Genomic DNA, 27090 nt, shown 5'->3' with positions numbered 1-27090 from the left:
TACCCAAATTTAATGTACAATAAATACTTTTTAATCTTGTTAATTAACTATTTCTATGTTTATTGCTTATTCAAGTTACAAATATTGCATATGGATTTGCATAGACATGAAAAAATGGCTGTTTAACTGTGTATCTAATGATAAACTGACATTTTAAGACAGTCATACCTTTTAATTTTCTTTGTCGCGGGCCACATAAAATGACATGGCGGGCCGCATTTGGACCACGGGCCTTGAGTTTGACACATGTGAGTTAAAGTAAAGGCTCTATTAGTCCGTTACTGGTCTGATTTGGAGATTATTTTCTTTAATGTAATGAGTAAGTATGAGTAATTAACTTTTAAAAAGAGTTTTCACCTTTCCTCTGTCCCCGCCCACATCTCTGTGCTTCTTTGCAATTATTCAAAACATTCAGAATCTGAGTCAACTTAAAAATGTCACAGAACAATTTAAACGAGTATTTTCAGATCTGCTGTTTACTGCGGTGAAGTGCCACAGTGAAGAGGTAGGATGAGGATCAGATCAGCAATTTTGAACAAGAAGTCAATGCATAACTCGTCCCTGTATTTTGAACTTTGCGATGACGGAGACGGGGACAGAACTTTTTAGAACGCGACGCTACTTCCTGTTATTTTTATCTTTACCTGCACAAATCCAACAGACGAAATGAACATGAAAACACGGTGAACTCGGGTGTTCTGATGTATACGACTGTAATCTACTATTAAAAATCCAATCCGCTGACCCACAGGTTGACGGTGCGATTCCAGCTCCCACAGATGAATCCTGTCGTTGTGTCCTTGGGCAAGACACTTAACCCACCTCATCCCTAGAGTCAGTTGTATTTTGAAAGTAGCTGTAGTTAAATCTTCTCTTTTGTAAGATTAATGAATTTGTACACGGTCCCTGACAAATAAATAATAAAAAAAAAAGAAAGAACAAAACATACGAAAACACCTTTTTATAACAAAAATGGTGGCATTATTAGACCTAAATATATTTTTTCATTTTATTTGTAAATATTCTCTGTGTAGAAGCTTCCAGTCACCATATTTCAATATTTATTTGGTTGATAATGTGTTCAAAAAGTGTCTGTGTACAGTAGAAATGACCGGTTGACTAGACTAATAAAAAATAAATAAATAAAAAAAAAAGTTGATTTGTTGACCAATAAAAAAAAACAAAAAACTGTTTACTAGTCAACTAATTAAAAAAATGTGATGTCTAGTCGACTAATAAAATAAATAAATTGTTGTGTAGTCAACTAATAAAAAATTAATAAATTGACTAAATTAATTGGTGACTAGCCAACTAATTAAAAGAAAATCGTTGGCAAGTCGACTATTAAAAAAAAAAAAAAAAATGTTGACTGGTCTACTAACAAAAAAATGTAAACTGTTTTCTAGTCGGTCAATTTAAAAAAAAAATTCCTGACTAGTCAATTAATAAAAAAAAATAAAAAAAAAGTTGGCTGGTCAACTAATAAAAAAATTAAAATTAAAAAAATAAATAATTTGTTGACTCCTCGACTAATTTTTTTAAAATCGTTGACTAGCCGACTATAAAAAATATAATTCATTGACTAGTCGACTAAAAAAAAAAAAGAAAGAAAAAAAAAAAATTACTAGTTAACTTAAAAAAATAAAACTTGTTAACTAGTCGACTAATAAATTTTTTTTTTTAAATCCTTGAGTAGTCCACTGATTAGTCGACTAATTAAAAATAATAATAATGTTGGACTAGTGGGCTCCTAAAATAACAGTTGCAGCCCTGTGGTCGCACACACTCTTTACACTCGTCTCTTACCTGCTCCTCTGTCACTCGCTCTGCTCTCTCAGTTTGCTCAGGCCTGTGGATGGACGTCTCTTCTTCCTGACCAGATTCAAACATGTAAAAATAAACACAATAGTTTGTCATTTACAGATTTAGACACAAGGACAGTGTGACTGAGCTCAGCTGCTCTCGCTGCTCTTCCATCTCCAAACACAATGACACTTTCTGTTACGCTCAAGATCAGAGCAAAACGTTTCATGCAGATGTTTGGACGAAGGCCACAGGAGCAGGCTGTTTATTCAGAACGGATTAGAAAAGAAGAACAACTATCTATTCATTTAAAGGAACACTGTGTAACTTTTCTGAGGGAGGGGTCGCCACCAGCTTGTCTCCATGTAGATGTTACTGTTTTGCCTGGAATGTCCCACAGTGTTGCATTAAACTTATTCATATCAATGGAGACGAGCGGGTGACGCCTCCGGGCCAAGGTACAGGTCAGATCTGTGGAGAGGCGACCTTACAGTTAGAATGCAGTGTTTGTTAAGGTATTTCTAGCAATTAAACATTTGTAATTAAATAAATGCATTGTAAAGCTTAATGCCATATTGTGGAAGTTTCCAGGCAAATAGACTTTCTGAAAAAAGTTATTAAAAGTTTCAAATATCACTCAGAGTTAACCCTGTGGTAACTATTGACAACAAAATGTGGTTATTGGACTTAAAACAACCATGTTATAGAGATTAGTTAGCATGTAGCTGGTTAGCATGTAGCCGGTTAGCATGAAGCTGGTTAACTAAATGTAAATTGTGTTTTAAATGTGGTTATTAAACTTAAAACAACCACCTTATGGAGATTAGTTAGCATGTAGCTGGTTAGCATGTAGCTGGTTAGCCTCTACAATGCCTTTGAACTCTTAATATTTGAATTTTTCGAAAGGTTTATGGGAAAATGAAGTGGGCGGGTCTGTTGAGCTCAATACCCCCAAACAGAAAAGTTACATAGTGCAGCTTTAGAGAATGAAAGAAAACAGAGAGAACAGTGTTTATTTGAGACATTTTGCTTCATTTTCACATTCAGTTTTACTTTAGTTGATCACATATTATTGGTTATTTCATGTAAGTAAAATATTAAATGACATATTGCATTAATAGCCTAAATTTTGAATTAGACGTGAGTGGTTGGGGGTGAGGAAATAATTTTAAATGTCTATGTAAAACTTTATTTAATTTATAATAAAATAGATAAACAAAATAGATGGATAGTACTTAAATACAAATACATTTTTACAAACAGATATTCACAGATTTATATAAAATAAACCACATTTAAACATACATTCCTCCTCAGTTTTGTGCACCAACATTTGTTTTCTCCAAGCAGATTTCAAATAAAAAAGACGCTCCTCCATATTTAAAACTTTGATGAAACGAGTGCGTGTTAATCGTGCGTTTTACCTGCGCGTCCTCGGCCCCGTCGCGAGAAACAAAAGCCTCATCTGGGAATAAGGGCTCCTATTAAAGAGAACATAATGATTGTAGTTTTGTGCGATGGCGGCGGCGGGTTAATGGGGAAAGTGGGCGTGTCATTAATCAGAGGTGCAAGTGTGGGCACAGTCCAATTACTCGTCAGACACTCGAGCGTAATATGAGTTGGTGAGAGTTTGACAGTTTTCTTGTTAGCGACCGACCCCCGTAGTGACGAGTGTGTCCAAGTCTAACAACCTCAACAACTACATCATTATATCCGACGCTCTTTTTTACTCTTTATGAATTAGCCGTGTCGTTTTTTGGCCGCTTACCTCATAACTGTACTCTCCTGCGGCGTACAGCTCATCAGGCTCCTCCCCCTCATCGTCAGTGTCACTCTATTAAAGAGACGTGACATAATTACACAATGTCATTAAAAGGCCCGATATTACGCAGTTTTTTTAATCTGTTATAATGTTGTTTTCTCATTAAAAACAGACCTGGAGTTGCGTTTTGTTTCATTTACACATGTTTAACACACAAACCCTGCGTATTTAGGCTTTAATTAGTTATTTTCTCAAACTGAAAACACTCTGTTCCACCTTGTGATGTCATGTGGTGATACAGGAAGTGCTGCAGACTAATAATAAAGTGTGTGAATGAAACAAAAGACGACTCTTGGTGTGTTTTTGAGGAGGTAACAACATTATAACATGACTTAAACCTTATAAGAGTCAGTTTTGCGTAATATAGGACCTTTAAGTATTTGTCAATATACAGCTGAAAACAGAAGTTTACATTGACTATATAAAAAGACACATTTTTTTTCTAATTGTCTGACATGAAATCAGAATAAACATTTCCTGTTTTAGGTCAATTAGGGTTACCAAAATTATTTCTATTTGCTAAATGCCAGAAAAATGAGAGAAGGATTTTTTAAAGACAATTTTTCATGACTTCCTTCACAGTCAGAAGTTTACATATATTTCATTTGTATTTGTTATCATTTGCCTTTAAACTGTGTGATTTGGGTCAAATATTTTAGATTTCCTTCCTCAAACTTCTCACAATAGTTGGCAGAGGTTTTGTCCCATTCCTCCTTAAAGAACTAGTGTAACTGAGCCAAGTTTGTGGGCGTCTTGCTCACACATGTCATTTCAGATCATACATTTTCAATAGGATTAAGATTGACTTTGTTACCCTTAAGCCACTTTGTCACCACTTTGTCTGTAGCTTCAGGTCATTGTCCATTTGGAAAACCCATTTAGGCCCAAACTTTAACTTCCTGGCTGATATTTTGAGATGTTGCTTCAGTGTTTCCACAGAATGTTCTTTCCTCCTGATGCTTCTATTTAGTGAAGTGCAGCAAAACAACCCCACGACATAATGACATAACCCCCCGTATTTCACAGTTGGGATGTTTTTCTCAGACTTACAAGCTTCCCTCTTTTTCCTCCAAACGTAACGAAGCTCATTATGGCCAAACAGTTCAATTTTAGTTTCATCAGAACACAGGACGTGTCTCCAAAACTGAAGGTCTTTGTCTCTGTGTGGATTTGCAAACTGGAATCTGGCTTTTTTATGTTTCTTTTGGAGTAATGGCTAACCAGCTTCAGCAGCATCTTCACGAGGTCTTCTGCTTTTGTTCTTGGGTTGATCGGCACATTTCAGACCAAAGCACGTTTATCTCTGGGACACAGAACCCGTCTACTTCCTGAGCGGTGTGACGTCTGGACATTCCCACGCCGTTTTTAATTACGTATAATTGTTTGAACAGATGAACGTGGCACCTTCAGACGTCTGGAAATTGCACCAAGGATGAACCAAACTTGTGCAAATCCATAATTCTCTTCCTGATATTTTGGCTGATTTATTTAGACTTTCCCTTGACGTTACACAAAGACGCAGTGTGTTTCAGGTGTGCTTCAAATCCATCAATAAGTGAGTCTTTAATTAACTCAAATATTGTCTATAAAACTACCAGAAGCTTCCAGAGACATGAAAGCAAATAGAAAAAATTTTGTTAATCCTAATTGACCAAAAACAAGAAAGGTTTAGTCTGAATTCATGTCAGACAGTGAGAAAAAAAAACCCAAATGTGTCTTTTTATATAGTCTATGTAACCTCCTGGTCTCAACTGTATATCAATGCATCACTATAGAAAACAAAACGCTTTGCCAAACGCTTAAAATGCCAAGCACATACAACGCAGCCCATTTAAAACAAACAAAAACAAAACAGCTCCAAGCAAACGCATGCACACATCCATTAAAATATATCATGGTGAGGTTATCATGTGTTTAAAGTAGTTTATTTCACAGTTTAAGCTCTTAATACACCAGCCTAATGGAAGCAAAGCATTCGTTATAACTTAAAGCGGAGTTAGTTGTGTTTACGGTTTAGGTTGAGTTTCTGTCGGGCCATTTTAAAGCCACACTGACGGACATTTACCAGGCGGTGTCTCTGCCTCTTATGTCGTCCTTTATTTCCTTTGCCCTGGTTAAAGGTTCAGTCACAGAGAGACAAGGTGAGAGTTTCTCATGCTCAGGTATCGTCACATGTAACAACGAACGCCAAACAAACCCAGGTGTTTTTGTGGAGTTTAAATTGAATTAGATCAGCGGTTTTCAACTACTGCAGTACTGGGGCGTTTGTTTTTCTTGTATTTATTTTTATTTTGAGATAAACTGACACAAAAAGGTGACAAACTCCCTCTCCAGGAACGTTATGTCGTGCACTTTAAGCTAAACTTTTGGCCAGTCGTTGGTTATGGTTTATTTTCTTCTGCAGACCTGGTTTAGCTCTAGTTTGGACCTGGAATCTTGACGTTACTTCACGTTTGAAAACCACTGATTTAGGTTATAGCAAAATATTTAAAATCATTTAGACTGAACTCCTGCCTTCAGTATTTTTATTAGAAATGTGGACGAATTGGTGAAAGCTGCTTCAGGCTTCAATGAATAAGAGAGAGATACTGGACAATAAAAGGATGTGCTTCAGCAAAATGCTTCAGAAATAGACTGTATAAAGAAGTGGACAAAGTGAGCGTGACGTCACCCACAGCGTTCTGCTCCGGTCAAATGAAGCTCATCGAGGCTAAAGCAGTTATACAGATGGATTTGGAGCCAAGTTGCGTATTAGGGATTCCTTCCACAAGCATCACTGTCACGATCCGCACTGTTCCTGTTCCCTATTTTCTCTCCTGCCCCGTTCCTTCCCTCACCTGTCTGAGTCGGGGAGCTGGGCGGAGTTCCTGGCTCCTCCCGCGCGCGCCTGAATCCCATCAGCGCAATCATCGCCACCTGCCGTGTGGATAAGAGGAGCCAGGACCAGACACTCGGGGCCAGATCGTACGCGTGTCAACATCCTGCTTCCTGGACCATCCCAGTTCCAGCGCTCCCGGCTCTGCTCCGACCCTGCTTTCCGACCCAGCTTCCCAGCCCTGGTACTGTCTTGTCTTGTCTACGTCCCTGCACTCCACGACCCCGGACCCTGGCTCGCACTCTGCTCCCTGCCCTGGTGCTGCTCGCATCGTCGTCTCCGCTGCGCTCCACGTTCCGCTCTTGGATCCTGGCCCGCACCTCGCCTCCTGCTCACCGCCAGATCAACCCTTGTTACTCTACTATTTTGTCACTAAACACTGTAAACATTCCCTGGAGTTCTGCATTTTTTTGGTCCGATCTGCCCGCCATTACAACAATCATAGCAACTAAAGAGCCAATCCAGAGCGAGGCTGTTGAATCTAACACTCCTTCCTTAGCAACACTGTCAATCAAACCTGTTGCTAACGCTAGTGGGAGCGACCTCGGGGAAAGAAGTCGCCTGATTTGTCTGTTGTTGACGTTCATGTCTTGATTTACCGACACAATAGTGAAATAAAAACCCCAGGATCATGTAGAGCGGGTTAATACGAAAGGGAATTGAAGTCGTTCGATGGAGCCGGAAGCGCACCTATGATCACTTCCTATTTGGAACGTGGAGGCTAGCAGGTTAGCTATGTCCGTTTATATCAGGGGTGTCCAAACTTATTGCCTTATTGATCATAATCAGTATTTTTTATGGCAAATTTGAATAATCCTACCGATATAACCTATAACATCACACTGCGTTGTTATACAGACCTAATAATAATATTTCAAGCCTTATTTAAAGTATGTTAAATGTACTATCGGAAGTATCCACTGTATTGACACCGGTTTGTGGCCCTTCGTGTCGAATATTTTTCAAGATATGGCCCTCAGTGAAAAGAGTTTGGGCTCCCCTGATTTATAAATACAGTTTGTGGTTTCAGCTAATGCAGCGTTTAAAAATATAAATCAAAATCTGAACATTTGGTATCATTTTGTGTTTTGTGTTTCGTGTACTACGGGTATATGTCGCTTCTTTGGCATATCAGAAAGTGAACAGTCAAATATATAAAAGGCAGGAGTTCAGGACTTATTTTTCTTTTAATAAATTGTTAAAAAGATATCATGCACTTACGTTTATGTGGAATTACATTTGTTAACGTATAAATAAACTAATCTGAAATCTGATTGCTTGTTTGCGTGTTCACACTGCGGCGTTACCTTCCCACGGGTTTTCTTTTTATGTCCTGAGTTTTTCTTTTGTAAATCTTCATGACTCAAGATCAGAGTCTCAACAGCCGGATCTGACGACTTTAAAACTGTCTGTAATCAACAATAAACAAAACATAAACATAAATTACATAAGAATGATACTTAAAGTGTAATTAAAGTGCACGCGACAGGTTAGACCACCATTACGCAAACACATAAACAACATTATATTTAAGATTTGACTAAAAATCTTGCCTATTTCTTGTAGTTTTCTTTATTTTGTTTAGGTTTATAATTTTACTTCCTGGTTGGACATGTAACATAACTGTTACCTAGCAACCGTAATGTAAACTAGGGTCAAAACTTGTCTAAATTGCACAATAGTTACAACTGGATTAATAAAAATACACCTTTATTTCGTCATTTGAAGGTTTAAACTCTTGCTCTGCATTTTGGGTTACCGATACTGATTCTGATACTACGGATTTAAGTATCTGCCGACTCCCAATATCAACCGATACCAGAGCAAAAACTGCATTTATTTCCTTAAATCAAGACTAAATTGATTCCAAATGTGTTATGTAGCTGCTATTTATCTCTTGAGTAACTACAGAACAGCTTTGTACAGATAAAAGTTCAAACATTATGGGATTTTCTGGGCCGAGTGTGACTAGTAAATAGTTTTAATACTTCAGTTTATATGTCCAACCAGGATATCGGCTGAAGAGCGAAAGAAGATTTTTGTTTGTAGAGTAGGTCTGTCGAGCTTCCCTAAGTGTGCACTGTGCCTAAGCAATTTTAGTAAGGAATGACAGTCCTTTTTTGAACAGGAATAAGGGGCTTGAACATCATCTATAACTCCATCCTCAGACCCAAAGCAAAACAATGAAACAAAGAGAACAATCGGGCAATAGAAATCACTCATTAGGAGCTTGAATGATTACGCTAAGCAGGATTCAGGCACAGTGCGCACTTAAAATAGCACAACAGACCTCGCCTACAAACAGAAACTGCAAAAAAAATAGATGTTTATGGTTTCAGTGTGGTTAGCGCCTCCTTCAGACAGATATAAAGCAGTGTCCAGAGGTAATCAGTGACCAGAATTGAAGAAGCGGCTTGGATGAGCAGTGAAACGTCTTCTGCTTTCTTTTGCTGTGGATCAGACCTGGACGACGGAGGGATTACACAGATATATCGGCTGAATCGATATTCGTAAGCCGATATCAGATCCAGTAATTTACAAATCGTGTTGATGACGAATGTTGAAGTACAGTTGTCCCTCGCTATATCGCAGTTCACCTTTCGTGGCCTCGCTGTTTCGTAGATTTTTTTGGCGCAATTTTGAATGATTTTTTTTTTTTTTACAGCATTTGATCGTGCATTGTGTTCTGCGTCCTGATTGGCTGTTGGACTGTAGACCATTGTCCATCAGTCTCCTCCGTGCCGTGTCTCCTGTCCAGTACAGAATGTGTTCAGACAAATTTACATAAACGTTGTATCGCAGTGTGACTCTGAAGTGCTGTACGTTTGCGATTTGTTTTCTCCCCGACAAAACCCACAATGTCGATGAAACGTTCTGCACCGACAAAGACGCCTACGAAGGTTTGAACTTTGAGAGAGTTTAAACGAGAGAGAAATGTGAGAAAATGTTAACGCCTGTGTGAGAAAAGTGTATAAAGTGTGTGGTGAGGGGTTTTACAGATAAAAACATATAAACCGTATTTCCCGGACTATAAATCGCACTCAGATATGATTGTGAAATATGTTTTTTTTCTTCATTATTATGCATTTTTTGGCTGGTGCGTCTTATACTCCGGAAAATACGGTAATAATTGTAAAAAATAAAGCTGATACTTGGCGGATTTCGTCTATTGTGGGTTATTTTACAAGTTTTCTCCCCGACAAAACCCACAATGTCAATGAAACGTTCTGCACCGACAAAGACGCCTACGAAGGTTTGAGCTTTGAGAGAGTTTAAACGAGAGAGAAATGTGAGAAAATGTTAACGCCTGTGTGAGAAAAGTGTATAAAGTGTGTGGTGAGGGGTTTTACAGACAAAAACATAGAGAATAACTGCAAAAATAAAGGTGATACTTCCCAGATTTCGCCTGTTGCGGGTTATTTTTAGAACGTAACCCCCGCGATAAACGAGAGACCACTGTATTCGGTTTTAAAACTCTCTTCTTACTGCCACTTGTCTGATGTAAAACTATAAAACTAAGTCAGAATTAGACAAACATGATCACATCCACTTTTAAATCTAAACACCTTATTGGCCGTTGTGTCGCTGGTGGAGTTAGTAACCGTCCAGTTTGATTTCACTGAAGAGTTTTCACTTTTCCCGGGTTCTTTAAACTTTCCGTGAGACGTGCTCTGCTCTTCTCCGTTCAGGGTCCATAACGTTGGTCCTTCAGCTGTTCCATTCAAAAGGTCCTGTGCATGAAATAAAAGTAGTTCCGTAGTTAGTTGAGAGATAATTAACACATTTGGATCAGTTTTGTCTTATTTTTGTTTTGTTTTAAGGAAATTTTTGTTTTAAAGCTACAGTATCACAGTCAATATCGGGGAAAAAGACAAGTTGGATGCCTTAATTAAGTAGTTACAAAGCTATATTCATTCTTAATCATGGTTTATTAAGCTTAATTATGTTTAGTTAATATAAAGTAGTAGCGAGGAGTTGTACTTACAGACTCTAGATCTCTGTCAAAAGCAGGATCTGCCAGTTCAGACAACGCCTGGTCTGGAAACTTCAACGAACTCTTAAAAAAGGAAACAGGAATAACAAACAATATTTAAGAATCGTTTCCAGCGGGAATAGTTTAGGTCGACGTGTCATAACATTTTAAGAGACACAATTTAAGATTTGAGATGTAAAATTGGCTTTTAAAGTGTCAGAACTCTGTTGTTTTGGTCTGGTTTACGGTCAGCGGCTCTGAAATTACCGGTGTTATCGCCTAAAACTGGCGTGAAGTTCGATATCGTTTTTGTCAGCGCGTATTACCTTAAGAGGATCTGTTCTCACTGTGTCAGGAGACGGGGGGTGGTTCACGAGCGCCGGCGTCGCTAAGAGCAGCGTTCGATGTTTGTGGATTGAGGACAGCGGCTCTCGAAATGTCTTCCGTTTAAATATGACTCAACGTAAAACTAAAGGCAAACTGACTGTGGGTTTTAAAGGGGAAGTGTGACGCTGTTTTCTGATCTGTTCTAATGTTGTTTCCTCGTCACAAACAGACCTGGAGTTGTGTTTTTTGTTTCATTCACACATGTTTAACGCACAAACCTGCAGATTTAGGCTGAGTTCTGTTCCACCTTGTGATGTCATCATGTGGTGATACAGGAAGTGCTCCACTGTGTTTTTAAACTCCACACACCTTCATTTCTAGAATCATTTGGATCATTTCAGTCCTTAATTTTCTTTCTGTCCTTCCTGTCTTTTTCTCCTCTTTTATTAGCTACTGTCTTCCTTATCTATCTTTTTATTAACCCCCCTTTCTCTTCCTCTATATTATCCCTCCTTTCCTCTTTCTCCCTCTGTCTCCTTCATCCCTCTCTGCTCTCTCTTTCTCTCTCTCTCCCTCTTTCTCACCCTCTCTCCTCTCTTTTTCACCATTTCTCCCTCTCTTTCTATTTCTCCCTTTCTTTCTCTCATTATCCCTTCCATCCCTTTCTCTCTGTGCTCTCTCTCTTTCTCCCTTTCTCTCCATTCCCCCCTCTCTCTCTTTCTCCCTTTCTTTCTCTCTTTCTCTCATTATTCCTTCTTTCCCCTTTCTCCCTCTGTCTCCTTCCATCCCTCTCTCTCTGTGCTCTCTCTCTTTCTCCCTCTCCCCCTCCTCTCCCTTTCTCACCCTCTCTCTCCTCTCTCTTTCTCCCTTTCTCTCCATTCCTCCCTCTCTCTTTCTCTTTCTCTCATTATCCCATCTTTCCCCTTTCTCCCTCTGTCTCCTTCCATCCCTTTCTCTCTGTGCTCTCTCTCTTTCTCCCTCTCTCCCCCTCCTCTCCCTTTCTCACCCTCTCTCTCCTCTCTCTTTCTCTCCATTCCTCCCTCTCTCGCTTTCTCCCTTTCTTTCTCTCATTATCCCTTCTTTCCTCTTTCTCCCTCTGTCCCCTTCCATCCCTCTCTCCCTCTCTCTCCCTCCTCTTCCTTTCTCACCCTCTCTCTCCTCTCTCTTTCTCTCCACTTCTCCCTCTTTCTCTTTCTCTCATTATCCTTTCTTTGGTCTAATAATTAAACCTGTAATTATACACCACTGAAAATAAAGAAATACCAAAAAACTAAAAAAAGCTCACGAGTCCATTTTGTGTGACTTTAAACGATGTAAAATTAGGACTGTTGCCATGGAAATAAACAAATAAACAAAATATTTTGAATATGTAGGCTGCCGATCTGCCCCTCCGACCTCCACCAATTATTCGCGCACACTCCACTTTCATACTAGACAATGTGGGTGAAGTGTCTTGCCTAAGGACACAACGACAGAACTTGGTCTGAGCGGGACTCGATCCTCTGACCTTTGGGTTGTGGGACCAACGCTCTAACCACTGAGCCACTGTCGCCCCATAGACGACTCAAAAAAAAGAAACAAATCCTCTGACTTGTGCGTTAGAAAAGTGCAGTGTCCAATGGGAGCCGACGTCGCCGTAAACGTCACAATAACAAAGCGGCGTGGAGTTGTCGGCGCCCCCTACGGACAGCTGCACGTCACATTTTTATTTGTACCAAAATGACTACACAACGCTGCTAAATCCTACGAGTATCACCGATTAAGAAAATAAAATCGAAGTATGTACGTCACATGTGGAGGTGAAAAAGAGGATCGATCGACAAAATGGCGTCTTCAAATTAATCACTCCAAAAACAACTTCAGGTGAGTAAACGTCGAGGCGAAACAAATATAACGTGATTAAAAGTTGTGAAAAGTCGATTTTGCAGAATAGATGTGGTTTAACAGCTGCAGGGGCTCACACTTTGTTCAGAGTAAATGTCTCTGTGATCAGTGGAACATCTAAAAACACAAAAACTCTTCTCCGTCGCCTCAAACGAACTGAAGTCAAATCATTTTTCACAATATTTTTAGACAATATTTGATTTTAAGACCATATTTAGATACAGATGACTGATTTTTATCTACTTTACTACCCAATTCCACTGTGTAACCACCTGTTCAACTTATGTAAAGATGGACTGTGTAACTTTTCCAGCTGCTTGTCTCCATGGAGATGTTGTTGCCTTGTGTAGAATCTTCCGCAGTATGGCTTTAAACTTAACGTGAAAATACAAATCAGATCTTCAATAAAAAACAACTGTATAAACTGAATAAACGCAAGATGGATAAGTCAGTTTAATGCCATACTGTGGAACGTTCAAGCCAAAGCTATAACATCACCATGGAAACCCCTCATCAGAAAAGTTACAGAGTGCGTGTTTAGCGTTACAAACATACGGTGAACTCGGTGATGATGTTGGACGTATGGCCGTCGGACTTTTCTTTGTTTTTCTTGGCGTTTCCGAGGACGTGGAGCAGCTCCTCGATGCCGTCCTGAAGCAGCCTGTCGATCAACGCTTTCAACAACGGCAGCTAAAAATAAATATATGAAAGATTAGACTTAACACTGTCAAGAGACGCAAAATAAACTGTTCTCTTAAACGATTGGAACGTACCCGTATCCCATAGGCGTCAAACATCTCCTCTATGTCCTGAAAAAGGCAAATAATTAAAAAAATCACACTTTCATACACTGTTTGCATCTTTATTTCAATATTTTAATTAAATTTTTCACTTTCTATTTATTTGCTCTTATTTATTTATTTATTTGCTCTTATTTATGTATTTATTTGCTCTTATTTATTTATTTATTTATTTGCTCTTATTTATTTGCTCTTATTTATTTGCTCTTATTTATTTATTTATTTTCTCTTATTTATTTACTCTTATTTATTTATTTGCTCTTATTTATTTATTTATTTGCTCTTATTTATTTATTTGCTCTTATTTATGTATTTATTTGCTCTTATTTATTTATTTATTTGCTCTTATTTATTTATTTGCTCTTATTTATTTATTTATTTATTTGCTCTTATTTATTTATTTATTTTCTCTTATTTATTTATTTGCTCTTATTTATTTGCTCTTATTTATTTATTTGCTCTTATTTATTTATTTATTTTCTCTTATTTATTTATTTTCTCTTATTTATTTATTTGCTCTTATTTATTTGCTCTTATTTATTTGCTCTTATTTATTTATTTGCTCTTATTTATTTATTCATTTATTATTTGCTCACCTTCATTTCAATGCCTTTTCCAGCTTCGCCCTGTAATGAATCATGAACAACTCAATGTCAGTGTGTTATAGTATTTCTTCCATTCTTTTTTTAACTTATTTAAACTTTGCAGATTTTGTAAAATAATAAACAAACCCTTTCTCCTTTGACGCCCATTTCTCCCTTTTCACCCTAAAACACAAAACAAATTTAATTCTCATTTAAACACTTTTTATAAATCAGTTCTCAGTGTTAGCTGCTTTTTTGCCCTGAGATAAACAGTAATATGGCCTCGCTTTGGATTGGCTCTTTGGTTGCTATGATACCTGCGGCTACAGTATCATAGCAACCAAAGCGGCTAGCAACCTCACTGTTAGCGTCTCTACTTCCTGTCCAGTTTTATCTCTATGAGGTTTTTACCGAGTTGCGTGAAAATGAATAAATATTTAAAGATGAGGCAGTGGACAGGGAGCTGCGGGTGGGTTAGAGGTTAGAGGTCAGAGGTTACGGGGTTAGGGTCAGACAGCGGACAGGGAGCTGCGCATGGATGTCACTGACAACATGTTAAACACGACACAAATAAAATTAATACTTCACCAGAGACACTTTGTTTAGAAAGAGGCATGTTTGTGTCTCAATGCTAACGCTAATGCTAATTTTGAAGCATAATAAATGTCAAAACAACACCACAAACTGAAATATTCTACATTTTAAAAATCGGGTGGTCTTTATTTTAATTAATTTGAATTTGAGCTTGAATAGTACATTTTTATTAAAAGCGAAAAAATATAAAATAAACAGTTAGCATACACTTTGAGACACAGCAAGCTAGCTAGCATGAGCATTCAAAAACAGTTTACCTTCATTCCTGGAGCGCCCTGGAAAAAAACAAACCGCACATGAGCATTTTCTGCATAATTTTACAACAATAACCATTCAAATATATAAAAACAGAATAAATAAACCACGGCTGACTGATGACCTGCCGCACTCGCCCGCTACATAAAACAACGACACCTTAAAACATGCTATTTTTGAATAGTCCATGTGACAGAATGTGCTAAGTAGCTCGTAGCACTCACAGTTGCACCCGGAGGACCCATCGGTATCGGAAAGGCTTGGCGTAGCTCGTCGACCGTGGCGCCCTGAGGGACGGACACAAAATTAGAACTATTTTTAACGTAAATGTGAGCGTAGTGATAGTGTAGGAGATTTGACGCCATTTTTTTTTCCACCACAGGCTAGCGCTAGGACTATGTTTCATTTTCATTTACAGAAACTGGCAAGAATCTTTATCTTTATCTGTGTATATTAAAGATTGACCATGTGACTTTTGCTTGTCTCTACGGAGATGTGTTGTTTTGATAAGAATGTGGCGTTAAACGTATCTCTCGTGCATGAGTTCAATAAAAAAAATGCACTAAATCACGTGTATGCTTAGAGTGAGCTCAGCTCTCCACAGATCTGACATGTAACCTGGCCTAGGGGAGCTGCTGAGTGTGTTTCATGTGTGTGCATTTAAGTTTAAGAAGAAGTACTTTTGTGTGAGAACCTGCCTATTAAATAAAAATAAAATTAAATAAAATAGAATGAAATAGAAAAAAATAGAATAGAATAAAATAAAATAGTAAAGTTATTTACTTTGTTTTACTAAACCAGGACTAAACCAGGACTAAACCAGGACTAAACCGAGACTAAACCAGGACTAAACTAGGACTAAACCAGGACTAAACTAGGACTAAACCAAGACTAAACCAGGACTAAACTAGGACTAAACCAGGACTAAACTAGAACTAAACCAGGACTAAACTAGGACTAAACTAGGACTAAACCAGGACTAAACTAGAACTAAACCAGGACTAAACTAGGACTAAACCAAGACTAATTCGGGACTAAACCAGAACTGAACTAGGACTAAACCAGGACTAAACCAGGACTAAAACGAGAGTAAACCGGGACTAAACCGGGACTAAAATGGGATTAAACCGGGACTAAACTGGGACTAAAACAGGACTGAACCAGGACTGAACCAGGACTGAACCAGGACTAAACCAGGACTAAACCAGGACTAAAATGAGATTAAACCAGGACTAAACCAGGACTAAACCAGGACTAAACCAAGACTAAACCAGGACTAAACTAGGACTAAACCAGGACTAAACTAGGACTAAACCAAGACTAAACCAGGACTAAACTAGGACTAAACCAGGACTAAACTAGAACTAAACCAGGACTAAACTAGGACTAAACTAGGACTAAACCAGGACTAAACTAGAACTAAACCAGGACTAAACTAGGACTAAACCAAGACTAATTCGGGACTAAACCAGAACTGAACTAGGACTAAACCAGGACTAAACCAGGACTAAAACGAGAGTAAACCGGGACTAAACCGGGACTAAAATGGGATTAAACCGGGACTAAACTGGGACTAAAACAGGACTGAACCAGGACTGAACCAGGACTGAACCAGGACTAAACCAGGACTAAACCAGGACTAAAATGAGATTAAACCAGGACTAAACCAGGACTAAAACAGGACTAAACCAGGACTAAAACGGGACTAAACCAAGACTAAACCAGGACTAAACTAGGACTAAACCAGGACTAAACTAGGACTAAACCAAGACTAAACCAGGACTAAACTAGGACTAAACCAGGACTAAACTAGAACTAAACCAGGACTAAACTAGGACTAAACTAGGACTAAACCAGGACTAAACTAGAACTAAACCAGGACTAAACTAGGACTAAACCAAGACTAATTCGGGACTAAACCAGAACTGAACTAGGACTAAACCAGGACTAAACCAGGACTAAAACGAGAGTAAACCGGGACTAAACCGGGACTAAAATGGGATTAAACCGGGACTAAACTGGGACTAAAACAGGACTGAACCAGGACTGAACCAGGACTGAACCAGGACTAAACCAGGACTAAACCAGGACTAAAACGAGATTAAACCAGGACTAAACCAGGACTAAAACAGGACTAAACCAGGACTAAAACGGGACTAAACCAGGACTAAACCAGGACTAAAGTAGTAAAAATAAAGGAAAAAACATTAAAGCAGAGGTTGTGTCTAAACCTCTGACTGCTCGTGTATGTATGAAGAGTATTTATAGACTTTTAAATAAACCGTATAAATCATGTCTCACATCTGCCGTCACGAGGACTTGTTTTCCAGGTAAACCCGGAGCTCCTGGTTCACCTTTGCTCCCGTCTCGACCCTATGGAAAAGAGAGTAAATTGATTTTGATTCTTACCCTAAATATTGTCAAAATCTGTCCTTAAAAGCTCTTACATGAGCTCCAGAATCCCCCTTTTCTCCCTAAAGAAAAACGTCAGATAAAATTGTTATTAAATTAAATATAGACTGTGTTTATTCATCTTAAAGGTTCCATATTACACAATTTTCTGATCTATTTTATAATGTTGTTTCCCTAAAAAACAGACATGAAGTTGTGTTTTGTTTCATTCACACAAGACACAAACTCTGCATAATTAAGCGGAGTTCTTCTCTCAAACTGAAAACACTCCGTTCCACCTTGTGATGTCATCAAGTGGTGATACAGGAAGTGCTCCGCTGTGTTTTTAAACTCCACAAACCTTCACTACTTTCATTTGGATCATTTCAGCCCAAGAATTGCTGATTTCTACTGAAGAAAAGGTAAAACGTAGCTGTAAAAAAAAAAAAACTACCACTTCATGACATCACAAGGTGGAACGGAGCATTTTGAGCTTTGGAGATGCAGACAGACGAATAACGCAGGATTACTCATGTGTAAATGAAACAAAACGCAACTCCAGGTCCGTTTTTGACGAGTTAAAAACATTACAACACATTTTAACGCTCACAAGAGTTAATTCTGCGTGATATAACACCTTTAAATATTCAAATTCTACCTTTTTCCCTTCGTCTCCTTTCTGTCCTCCGTCTCCCTGTGAAAAACATGAAAGACGTTGGACAATTTAGCAACGCAATTATTAAACTCAGCTGGCCGTAGCAAATGAGGTTAGCTGTAAAACCAAATAGCGCTTACAGTACTCCCGGGAAGGCCTCTCTTTCCGTCAATGCCCGGTCGCCCCTGCGGAGAACCACACATAAAATAAACCGGATGTCTGGAAGTTTGGACAATATCAACGTGAACGCAGCAGGTTTAATTATGTACACGCCAAGATTAGAAAGTATATCGTTTCATTAGAGTCCACAAGCGGACCGAACACATGTTACTCACGGGGGTGCCTGGTAAACCGGGGATCCCAGCAATGCCAACTTTGCCTTGCTCGCCTTTGTCCCCTCTCTGCTCAAAATATCACACGAGAAAGAAGCGAGTTAATTTAGCGGCTAATTTAACACAAGAAAATGTCTCATGGTGAATGGTCGTGTTTTTATATAGAGCTTTTCTATCGTCTACAACCGGCGGTCTTGGGAAAATAAATTATAAGTATTTAATTGAAGTGTATTTTATTTGCGTTAGTTCTTCTAAATTGGAAGATTATTGTGCTCGTAAAATATTAAAATAAAATGATATGTTGTTGTTTTTGGTCGCTCAAAATAAGCGTCACACTCGAGGAAGTCGGTATACCCGCCAAAACGCCGCGCATTATCGGCTTTTCATCCCCGACACCGACATAAACATGAAAAAAATCTACGTTTGGAGTCCTGTCGATCTGTGAATCCTCATACGTCTGTGAGCAGCTATTCTCCACCATGAACTATGCTAAAGACAAACACCGCCCACGCCTCACGGACAACAGCTTACAATTTGCAGACGCTGTGCGGAGGTTCAGGAGCAAAAGTCCCGTTAACCAGGTAAAATAAATATTTATGCAGACATTTTGCAAATACTATAGATCAGGGGCGTCAAACACATTTTCACAAAGGGCCACATCAGCAAAACGGTCACTCTCAAAGGGCCACGTGTATGTAAATAAACTACTTTTTTAACAGCCAGGTAAGGGGAGGGGCCAGGTAAGGGGATGTGGGAGGGGACAGTTAAGGGGAGGGGCCAGGTAAGGGGATGTGGGAAGGAGCCAGGTGAGGTGAGGGGCCAGGTGAGGGGAGGGGCCAGTTAAGGGGAGGGTCCAGGGCCTGGACCAACCTGTGGGGTCATATGCACTGACCCACAAGTTGGCAGTGCGATTCCAGCTCCTAAATATGAATACTGCCGTTGTGTCCTTGAGCAAGACACTCCCACTTTCCCCAATGCCTGTGTACACTTTTTTATAAATATATGTGTGAAAAAGTGACTGGCTCCTTGATATAAACCGTTTTGTGTGCCTAGAAGTTGGAAAAAAGCTTTATAAAAACGTGACTACTTACCATTATGTGTGACCGTATTGCTTTGCCTAAAATGTCCCCCAATACGGCATTACATGAATCTATTTTGCATTTATTCAATTAAAAACACCTCGAAAAACACGCATCATCTGACCTAAAACACGGCGGCATTAACACGCCTCTGTCCATAGAAGAACGTTTAGTTTAGTGAAATACTGTGGAACATTCAAGGCAAAACAAGAACATCTCCACGGAAACGAGCAGGTGTCAAACGCTTAAGGAAAGTCACAGTGCGTCATTTTGATCCAAGTCAGACTTACCATCCCAGAATCACCTTTTTGTCCCGGTTCACCCTGTAATTGGAAATATGAATTAAAAATATTTACGCAGGGATTTTTACAAAACTTTACGTAACAAAACAAAAAAAAGATAAGTACAGAAAAATCTATTACCTTTTGTCCTGGTTTTCCCGGTAAACCATCCAGCCCGTCTTTCCCACCTCCACCCTGTAAAAACAAACTCACGTCTTTAAAAGTTTTATGGTTAAATTAATTGTATGAGACATTCTGTTGGGACAGGGCACCTCGGATGAACCAGGTAAACCGGGCTTCCCTTCAGGACCCTGCGGAGACGAGGACAAAAGTCTTTAGAGATGATCATTTTTGTTAATTCAGTTTAATTTTAATTACATCGCACATTTACAACAACTTCAGCTGAAAGCGCTTCACATAAAAGTCAACAAAAACATATATACAGAGGAAAAGAACAATAAAACAACAAGATATCCTGTTTAGCTTGTATTAAATGCCAGGGAGGAGAGGGGGGTTTTCAGGTATTTCTGGGCTTAAACTGGATTTTTCATTTAAATTTTTATTGTTTTTTTTATATGCACATGGCAGATTTGTTTACTTATTTCACTAAAACATAGATAAAATCATTATATTTAAGATTTCAAAACAAATCTTGGCTATTTTATGTTGCTTCCTGGATGGACAAAAGCAGCACAAATCACTTGCATAGAAAAAGGCGATTTCATAACCGTTACCTCATAAAGTGTCTCTGCATTTTAAATAAAATATTGTGCTAGAACTCAGCCCTATGTCCTGAAATTCGTACTTTTCTTCTCTACTTTTTCCACAAACTGCTGCTTAACTGATGTAAAAAGCTAAGATTAAGATAAGATAAAGCTTTAGTCGTCCCACAGTGGAGAAATTACAGATTTGATTGATTTTAAACTGTCATTTTCTGCATCTTTTAAGATAAAGGCAATGGATCTGGCGTCAAAGAAGGAAATAGATCCGCCGCACGTAAGTTTGGCGTCAAAGAATCAATGGTGCGACGTTGGAAGCGGCAGCAGGAAGAACTTAGTCGATGTAAAAAGACGACAAAATCTTTCAGAGGAAATAAAAGCAGTTGCTCAGAGTGTTTGTTACTTATATATTATTTACTTCAGAGTGTTTGTTACTTTTATATTACTTACTTCAGAGTGTTTATTACTTATATATTATTTACTTCAGAGTGTTTGTTACTTATATATTATTTACTTCAGAGTGCTTATATTATATGTTACTTACTTTGGAGTGTTTATTACCGTATTTCCGGACAGTGAGTCACACTTTTTTCATAGTTTGTCCAAGGGTGCGACTTATACTCAGATGCGATTTATATGTGAAATATCGTTTTTTTTTTCTTCATTATTATGCATTTTTTGGCTGGTGCAACTTATACTCCAGAAAATACAGTAATTACATATTACTTACTTCATTCAGTGTGTTTATTACTTGTAACTATGGATCATCTACAGTGCAGCACATGGACAGATTAAATGAATCAGTGGATCAGTCTGTCCTGAAGGGGGCGACACTCACGCTCCAGTATAGATGTGCGTTTTCTGCCGCCACAGTTGAATATTTACCACATGTACTTCCCCGCCAAAACCAGACGCACTAAATATTTCACAGAGTAGAAGTGTGTGTGAGGTTTGGTGTCACTAACGGCACAGATTGGCCGCCTCGTCAGTTCGCCCCAGGGCAACTGTGGCCATAGACGTACCTCCTCATTACCATGTGTGGAGAGAATGATTAATGCAGTGTAAAAGAAAAGTCTGTAAAAGTACTGTCTAAATCAAAAGACTTTTTAAAGAGGAACAGAGAGAACAGAAGTGTAAATGCATGTGGAGTACGACCTAAAATGGAGCCGAGGGTCAGGCTCATTGTCCGACATTAAAAGCGTTACTCACTCGTGGCCCCGGTGGCCCCGTGTCCCCTCGTACACCGGGCTCTCCAGGCTCTCCAGGCTCTCCTTGTTCACCCTGGAGTAAAAGAGCAGAACATAAGACCTATTAGAATATAAAAACACTGTGCAATTTGTGTTTGAGAAGATATTTTTAATGTACCTTAATCACTCGGGTCAAAATGTTGTTATCGGCAACAATCTAAATACAAAGAGTGTCAGTGATGTGTAATACTCAAGTACTTTTATTTATTTAATAGAACATGGACAGGTGCAAAAACACAGCAGTCTGACGCAAGGATATTTCAAAAGTGTAAAAGTCACAAAAGAAGAAGCTTGAGTATTTAAAATAATGGACCTGAACCCTCCAAATAATAATAAAAAAATAAAATAAAATAATAATAATAATAATAATAATAATAATAATAATAATAATAATTATTATTATTATTATTATTATTATTATTATTATTATTATTATTATTATTATTATTATTATTATTATTATTATTATTGTTATTATTATATTGCATTATTTATTTATTTTTTTCCCTTAAGAGTTCCCGTCAGAGTTGAAAAAGCTGAACTTTAGAACAATCAGAGACGACGCTGCAGTGATTTAGCGACATCATTATCTGGAAATAGTAGAAAAAAAGACGTACAAACTTGCGGCAACTAGTGTTCAACTAGAGGCGTCCAACTAGAGAAGTCCAACTACAGCCGTCCAACCAACTCGAGCCGTTCAACTAACTAGAGCCGTCCAACTAACTAAAGCCGTCCAACTACAGCCGTCCAACCAAGTAGAGCCGTCCAACTACAACCGTCCAACTAACTAGAGCCGTCCAACCAACTAGACCCGTCCAACCAGAGTTGTCCAACTAGTCGTCGTCCAACGTGTTTTTGACGCCCCAATCTGTAATTTAATGTGATCATATCCCAATTTGAACTCGTTCCTGTACATTTTGCATGGCTCAGTCGTGTGTTTATCTGTGGTGTGGTTCTTACTTGATGTCCAGGAGGTCCAGGTTTTCCCTTTGTGACCACAGCCGCAGAAAAAAAAGACAAAAAACATGAAAAACACAATGCAATCATTTATCATATGAATGTGTCCCGGCTAAAACAGTTGATATCTGCGCTGAGACGGGTCAGTGAGGGAGAGAAAACACAATCACGAGGGAACAAAAGTATCTGAAATCATGTGGTCACAGGGGTATAACACGCAGCACGATCGCAGATACATATTAATAAGACAATTATTCAACCAAAGGAACAACGAAACAAACATACGGGCTCGCCTTTTTGTCCCTTGGCCCCATCCGTACCCTGCGACACAGAGAAAGGAAGTGTCACTGCAGATAGTTAAAAATGAAAATAGAATAAAGAAACTTGAACGATTTTGTTGTCTTATGTTGGTGTTAGATCATTACATTAGATTATTAATGTAATGTGATTGTCAATAAGGTTGGGACTAAAACTAGGACTAAACCAGGACTAAACCAGGACTAAACCAGGACTAAACCAGGACTAAACCAGGACTAAACCAGGACTTAAACCAGGACTAAACCAGGACTAAACCAGGACTTAAACCAGGACTAAACCAGGACTAAACCAGGACTTAAACCAGGACTTAAACCAGGACTAAACCAGGACTTAAACCAGGACTAAACCAGGACTTAAACCAGGACTAAACCAGGACTAAAGCAGGACTAAACCAGGACTTAAACCAGGACTAAACCAGGACTAAAGCAGGACTAAACCAGGACTTAAACCAGGACTAAACCAGGACTAAACCAGGACTAAACCAGGACTAAAGCAGGACTAAACCAGGACTTAAACCAGGACTAAACCAGGACTTAAACCAGGACTAACCAGGACTTAAACCAGGACTAAACCAGGACTAAACCAGGACTAAACCAGGACTAAACCAGGACTAAACCAGGTCTACATCTGGACTAAAATGGGATAAATTTTCTGATCTATGTTATAAAGTCGTTTCCTCGTCACAAACAGACCTCGAGTTGTGTTTTTTTTTGTTTCATTCACACATGTTTAACGCACAAATCCTGCATATTTAGTCTGAGTTCTTCTCTCAAACAGAAAACACTCTGTTCCACTTTGTGATGTCATCATGTGGTGATACAGGAAGTGCTCCGGTGTGTTTTTAAACTCCACACACCTTCATTTCTAGAATCATTTGGATCATTTCAGCTCCTGGAATGTCCAATCCGTACTGAGCGAAAGATAAAATGTAGTTGTGAACTTCAAAATTACCACTTCATGACATCACAAGGTGGAACAGAGCATTTTGAGCTTTGGAGATGTAGACGGACTGATAATAAAGAGTTACTCAATGAAACAAAACACAACTCCAGGTCTGTTTTTGAGGAGGTAACAGCATTATAACATGGATTAAAGCTCACTAAAGTCTTCATGTAAATCCCTATTATTTGCTATAAAGTGGCAATGAAAATATAAAGAAGAAAACATAAACTTACAGGGTCGCCAGATGTCCCAGAGTCTCCTTTCTCGCCTTGGTCTCCTGGTCGTCCTGGCAAACCAAGAGGCCCCTAAATCAGAAAGGCAGAAATCAACAGGTTAGACAAAACATACGCTTTTATTTGGAGTATTAAAGAGCAGACTTACCCTAATGCCTCTGTCACCGGACTCTCCAGCCGGCCCTACATCTCCCTGTACAATGAAAATAAATCCACTGATCAGACTTTAAATTCAAAACATTATCGTAATAACATCCGTTTAAAATCTCTACCTTTACTCCTGGATCTCCTTTCACTCCCGGAGCGCCCTAACACACACAGAAAGGTAAAACAAATACCCATATTATTGTAAAGTACAGTAAAAGTTGTCTTTGTGTGGTAAATTTCACATACAGCACAGTAACGATGTGATATTTTATGTTTAGTCCAGAGTTGACACCTTTTGTTGTTCTTGTGTTTGTGTGTTGTTTACGTAACTGCTTTTGTATGTGACACTTGGTTGCTATGCCGACGAGTTGATTTTGTTAACGAGAGTGTCATTTTATTCATATTATTTGCGTTATTTTAATTTGTTTATGACATTCCTAGTTTAGGCATTACGTTTTCACTATTTTTCCCATTATTATTCGGACTTTCTACCCAGCGACCGTCTCAACCAATCAGTGATCAGCCCATCTCACTCCTCAACCAATCAGTGATCAGTATTTGTACTTCGTATCCCGTCAATCCGGCCTTAATTATTTCGGTTTCTTTTGTTCGCTTTGCTGTTGCGTGACTTGCGCCAGTGATGCATTCATGGACCAGCAGACCTTTGCGTTTTCACTGCGCTCTGCTCCATCCGTGGTGCGTTCAAGGACACTCGGATTTTTTTACTTTAGTCGAGAAAGTGCCATGGTCTCAATGACAGTTCACTATCGCTTTGCATCATTGTAAATACGACTAGTCCTACTACGCTAGTCCTAAACACAGTCCTTTTCCGAGGTCACACGTTTGGGGTTTCTTTCCCAGCACCTCCTTTACCCATTTGAAGGTTCGATTCCTCAGTTACTGGTCTGTTTTTGGAGACTGGCTCGAGTGCGTTGATCGTGCTGTAGTTTTGCTCGTGTTTTGGCGTGGGTTTACGGTCTACGGTCGCCTTTGTGTTCAGAAAATAACCAACTAGAAGAACTTCGGCGCGTTTCCTGACACCAGAACACTACAATATTGTTAAGACGCAAGAGTAGATCAAAACATATTTAAGAAGAAAACAGGAAAAGGGGTTCAAAACTGTTTATTATTTTTGTAACTTCTGGTTCTTAAGTATTTAAAGCTGTTGGAAAAAAAAACAAAACAAACCTTAACAGACCCCGTGCCCCCCCCAAAAAAACAAAGTAACAAAGGAAAAAGACCGTAGTGAGCCAGTGCACGTAAAATAAGGACGGTGCCTAACGAAAAAAAACAACCCAAACTTCCCTTACACAAAATAAAGAACGAAAACAGGACGTCCAGACTCACCAGGACAAACAAAAAAAGAGGCGAAGGAAAGTAAAGCTACGGATCCGGCATGGAGACGCCAGCAGGGGGCAGCACCGGACCCAGAGCGCATGACGGAGACGGGCGGAGAGCGGTGAGCAGAGACAACGATATTTAAAGGCTCTGAGGCGCGAAACCAAAACGAACGGACCAAAACAATTTAAAAAATACTTTAAAAAAAAAATTAAAATTCTTAACTGACGACTAACTTGATCTAACAAAAATATACCTGGAAAATAGGAATAACATCTTATGAATTAAAACTGGGAAAAAAACATAAGAAATTAAGAAACACAGGAGGGAAACAAAAAAGAACCTCAAGAACCTCAAGAACCTCAAGAACCTGCTGAACCGAACAATTACACAGAAAATCATCTCTTTTCTGTGAACAACACGAGCTTTAAATCTCTCGACTGACCCTCTCTCCGCTGTTAAAAATGAAACAGAATCAATCACATGTCGACTTGGATCATGAGCAACAGCCATTCAGGATTTACTTACATCTTTACCTCTTAATCCTGGTTCTCCAGCACTGCCCGGCGCCCCCACGCTCCCTTTGTCCCCTTTGGAGCCGTCCTGCCCCTGAAACGTAAGCATGGCTTCAGTGGAGGATTTCAGAGAGTTACACACAATTATTTAGTTTTAACGACGCAGATAACGGTAGTTTTACAGTTGTGGTTTGCTGTGACTGGCTGCTCTTCTAAAAAAGTCTATGAAGGACGAGATAACGACACTGAAACTAACACATCTACCCTAAATTTCGGACTATAAGCCGCTATTTTTTTTCCGCGCTTTGAACCCTGCTGTTTATACAACGGTGCGGCTAATTTATAGATTTTTACGACCACCGGGGGGGGCTCTCTAGCTGTAAACGCAAACGTGAGACAGACGTGGGTAAAGATTATGCGCTGGAGAATACACTAGTTTTGATTTTTTACTGTTATTTTCTGCGTCTTTTAAGTTAAAGGCAACGGATCTGGCGTCAAAACGAAGGAAATAGATCCACCGCACGTAAGTTTGACGTCAAAGAATCGATGGTGCGACGTTGAGGCGGCAGCGGGAAGAACTTAGTTGATGTAAAAAGATGACGATATTTGTAACATGCGGCTTATATTCAGGTGCGGTTTATATATGTACAAAACTTTTTTTATTTTTAATTTAGCTGGTGCGTCTTATATTCAGCTGCGCTCAATAGTCCAAAATTTACGGAAAATGAGAAATATTTTGTTCAACAGTAGAAATACAAATCATTTTCTTAATTTTTCTCATGAATTTTACGTGTTTATTTTTCTTTGCTCAAACCTGAAGCTTGAACTTCTAAACTTCAGTCAGGAAGTTTCCACGAACACGGTAAAAATACTCCCTCAAATCATATGAAAAGTACTTTTTACTTTTCAATCCTGTTCAAAAACGTAGTCGAGTAGAAAGTACACATACTGCTCTCAAATGTACTGAAGTAAAAGTAAAAGTCCCCACTGTAAAAAGTCGAATTAAGTACAATATTTCA

At 38.8% G+C, this 27090-nt stretch overlaps 1 protein-coding gene across 1 annotated transcript in view; it reads right to left on the bottom strand.

The window, feature by feature from the left end:
• The window catches only part of col7a1l (collagen type VII alpha 1-like), a 152679-nt gene that overhangs the window by 57415 nt on the left and 68174 nt on the right, over positions 1 to 27090 (bottom strand). The window contains exons 47-75 of the mRNA XM_055225585.1: positions 26085 to 26165; positions 24344 to 24379; positions 24220 to 24264; positions 24072 to 24143; positions 22864 to 22899; positions 22582 to 22608; positions 21740 to 21778; positions 21584 to 21655; positions 19928 to 19966; positions 19797 to 19850; positions 19665 to 19697; positions 18299 to 18364; positions 18104 to 18148; positions 17967 to 18002; positions 17365 to 17391; positions 17219 to 17290; positions 15142 to 15204; positions 14920 to 14937; positions 14216 to 14251; positions 14081 to 14110; positions 13458 to 13493; positions 13240 to 13374; positions 10486 to 10557; positions 10067 to 10231; positions 7808 to 7909; positions 5691 to 5735; positions 3572 to 3637; positions 3228 to 3284; positions 1807 to 1872 (exon numbers count right to left, since the gene is read on the bottom strand). Coding sequence (XP_055081560.1) covers positions 1807 to 1872; positions 3228 to 3284; positions 3572 to 3637; positions 5691 to 5735; positions 7808 to 7909; positions 10067 to 10231; positions 10486 to 10557; positions 13240 to 13374; positions 13458 to 13493; positions 14081 to 14110; positions 14216 to 14251; positions 14920 to 14937; positions 15142 to 15204; positions 17219 to 17290; positions 17365 to 17391; positions 17967 to 18002; positions 18104 to 18148; positions 18299 to 18364; positions 19665 to 19697; positions 19797 to 19850; positions 19928 to 19966; positions 21584 to 21655; positions 21740 to 21778; positions 22582 to 22608; positions 22864 to 22899; positions 24072 to 24143; positions 24220 to 24264; positions 24344 to 24379; positions 26085 to 26165 — 1671 coding nt within the window. The remainder of the gene's footprint in view (positions 1 to 1806; positions 1873 to 3227; positions 3285 to 3571; positions 3638 to 5690; positions 5736 to 7807; positions 7910 to 10066; positions 10232 to 10485; positions 10558 to 13239; positions 13375 to 13457; positions 13494 to 14080; positions 14111 to 14215; positions 14252 to 14919; positions 14938 to 15141; positions 15205 to 17218; positions 17291 to 17364; positions 17392 to 17966; positions 18003 to 18103; positions 18149 to 18298; positions 18365 to 19664; positions 19698 to 19796; positions 19851 to 19927; positions 19967 to 21583; positions 21656 to 21739; positions 21779 to 22581; positions 22609 to 22863; positions 22900 to 24071; positions 24144 to 24219; positions 24265 to 24343; positions 24380 to 26084; positions 26166 to 27090) is intronic.

This window comes from Periophthalmus magnuspinnatus, chromosome 12 (genome assembly GCF_009829125.3).
Source record: "Periophthalmus magnuspinnatus isolate fPerMag1 chromosome 12, fPerMag1.2.pri, whole genome shotgun sequence".
Lineage (NCBI taxonomy): Eukaryota > Metazoa > Chordata > Actinopteri > Gobiiformes > Gobiidae > Periophthalmus > Periophthalmus magnuspinnatus.
Note: the sequence above shows the minus strand (reverse complement) of the source record. Positions and strands in the feature narration are given on the sequence as shown.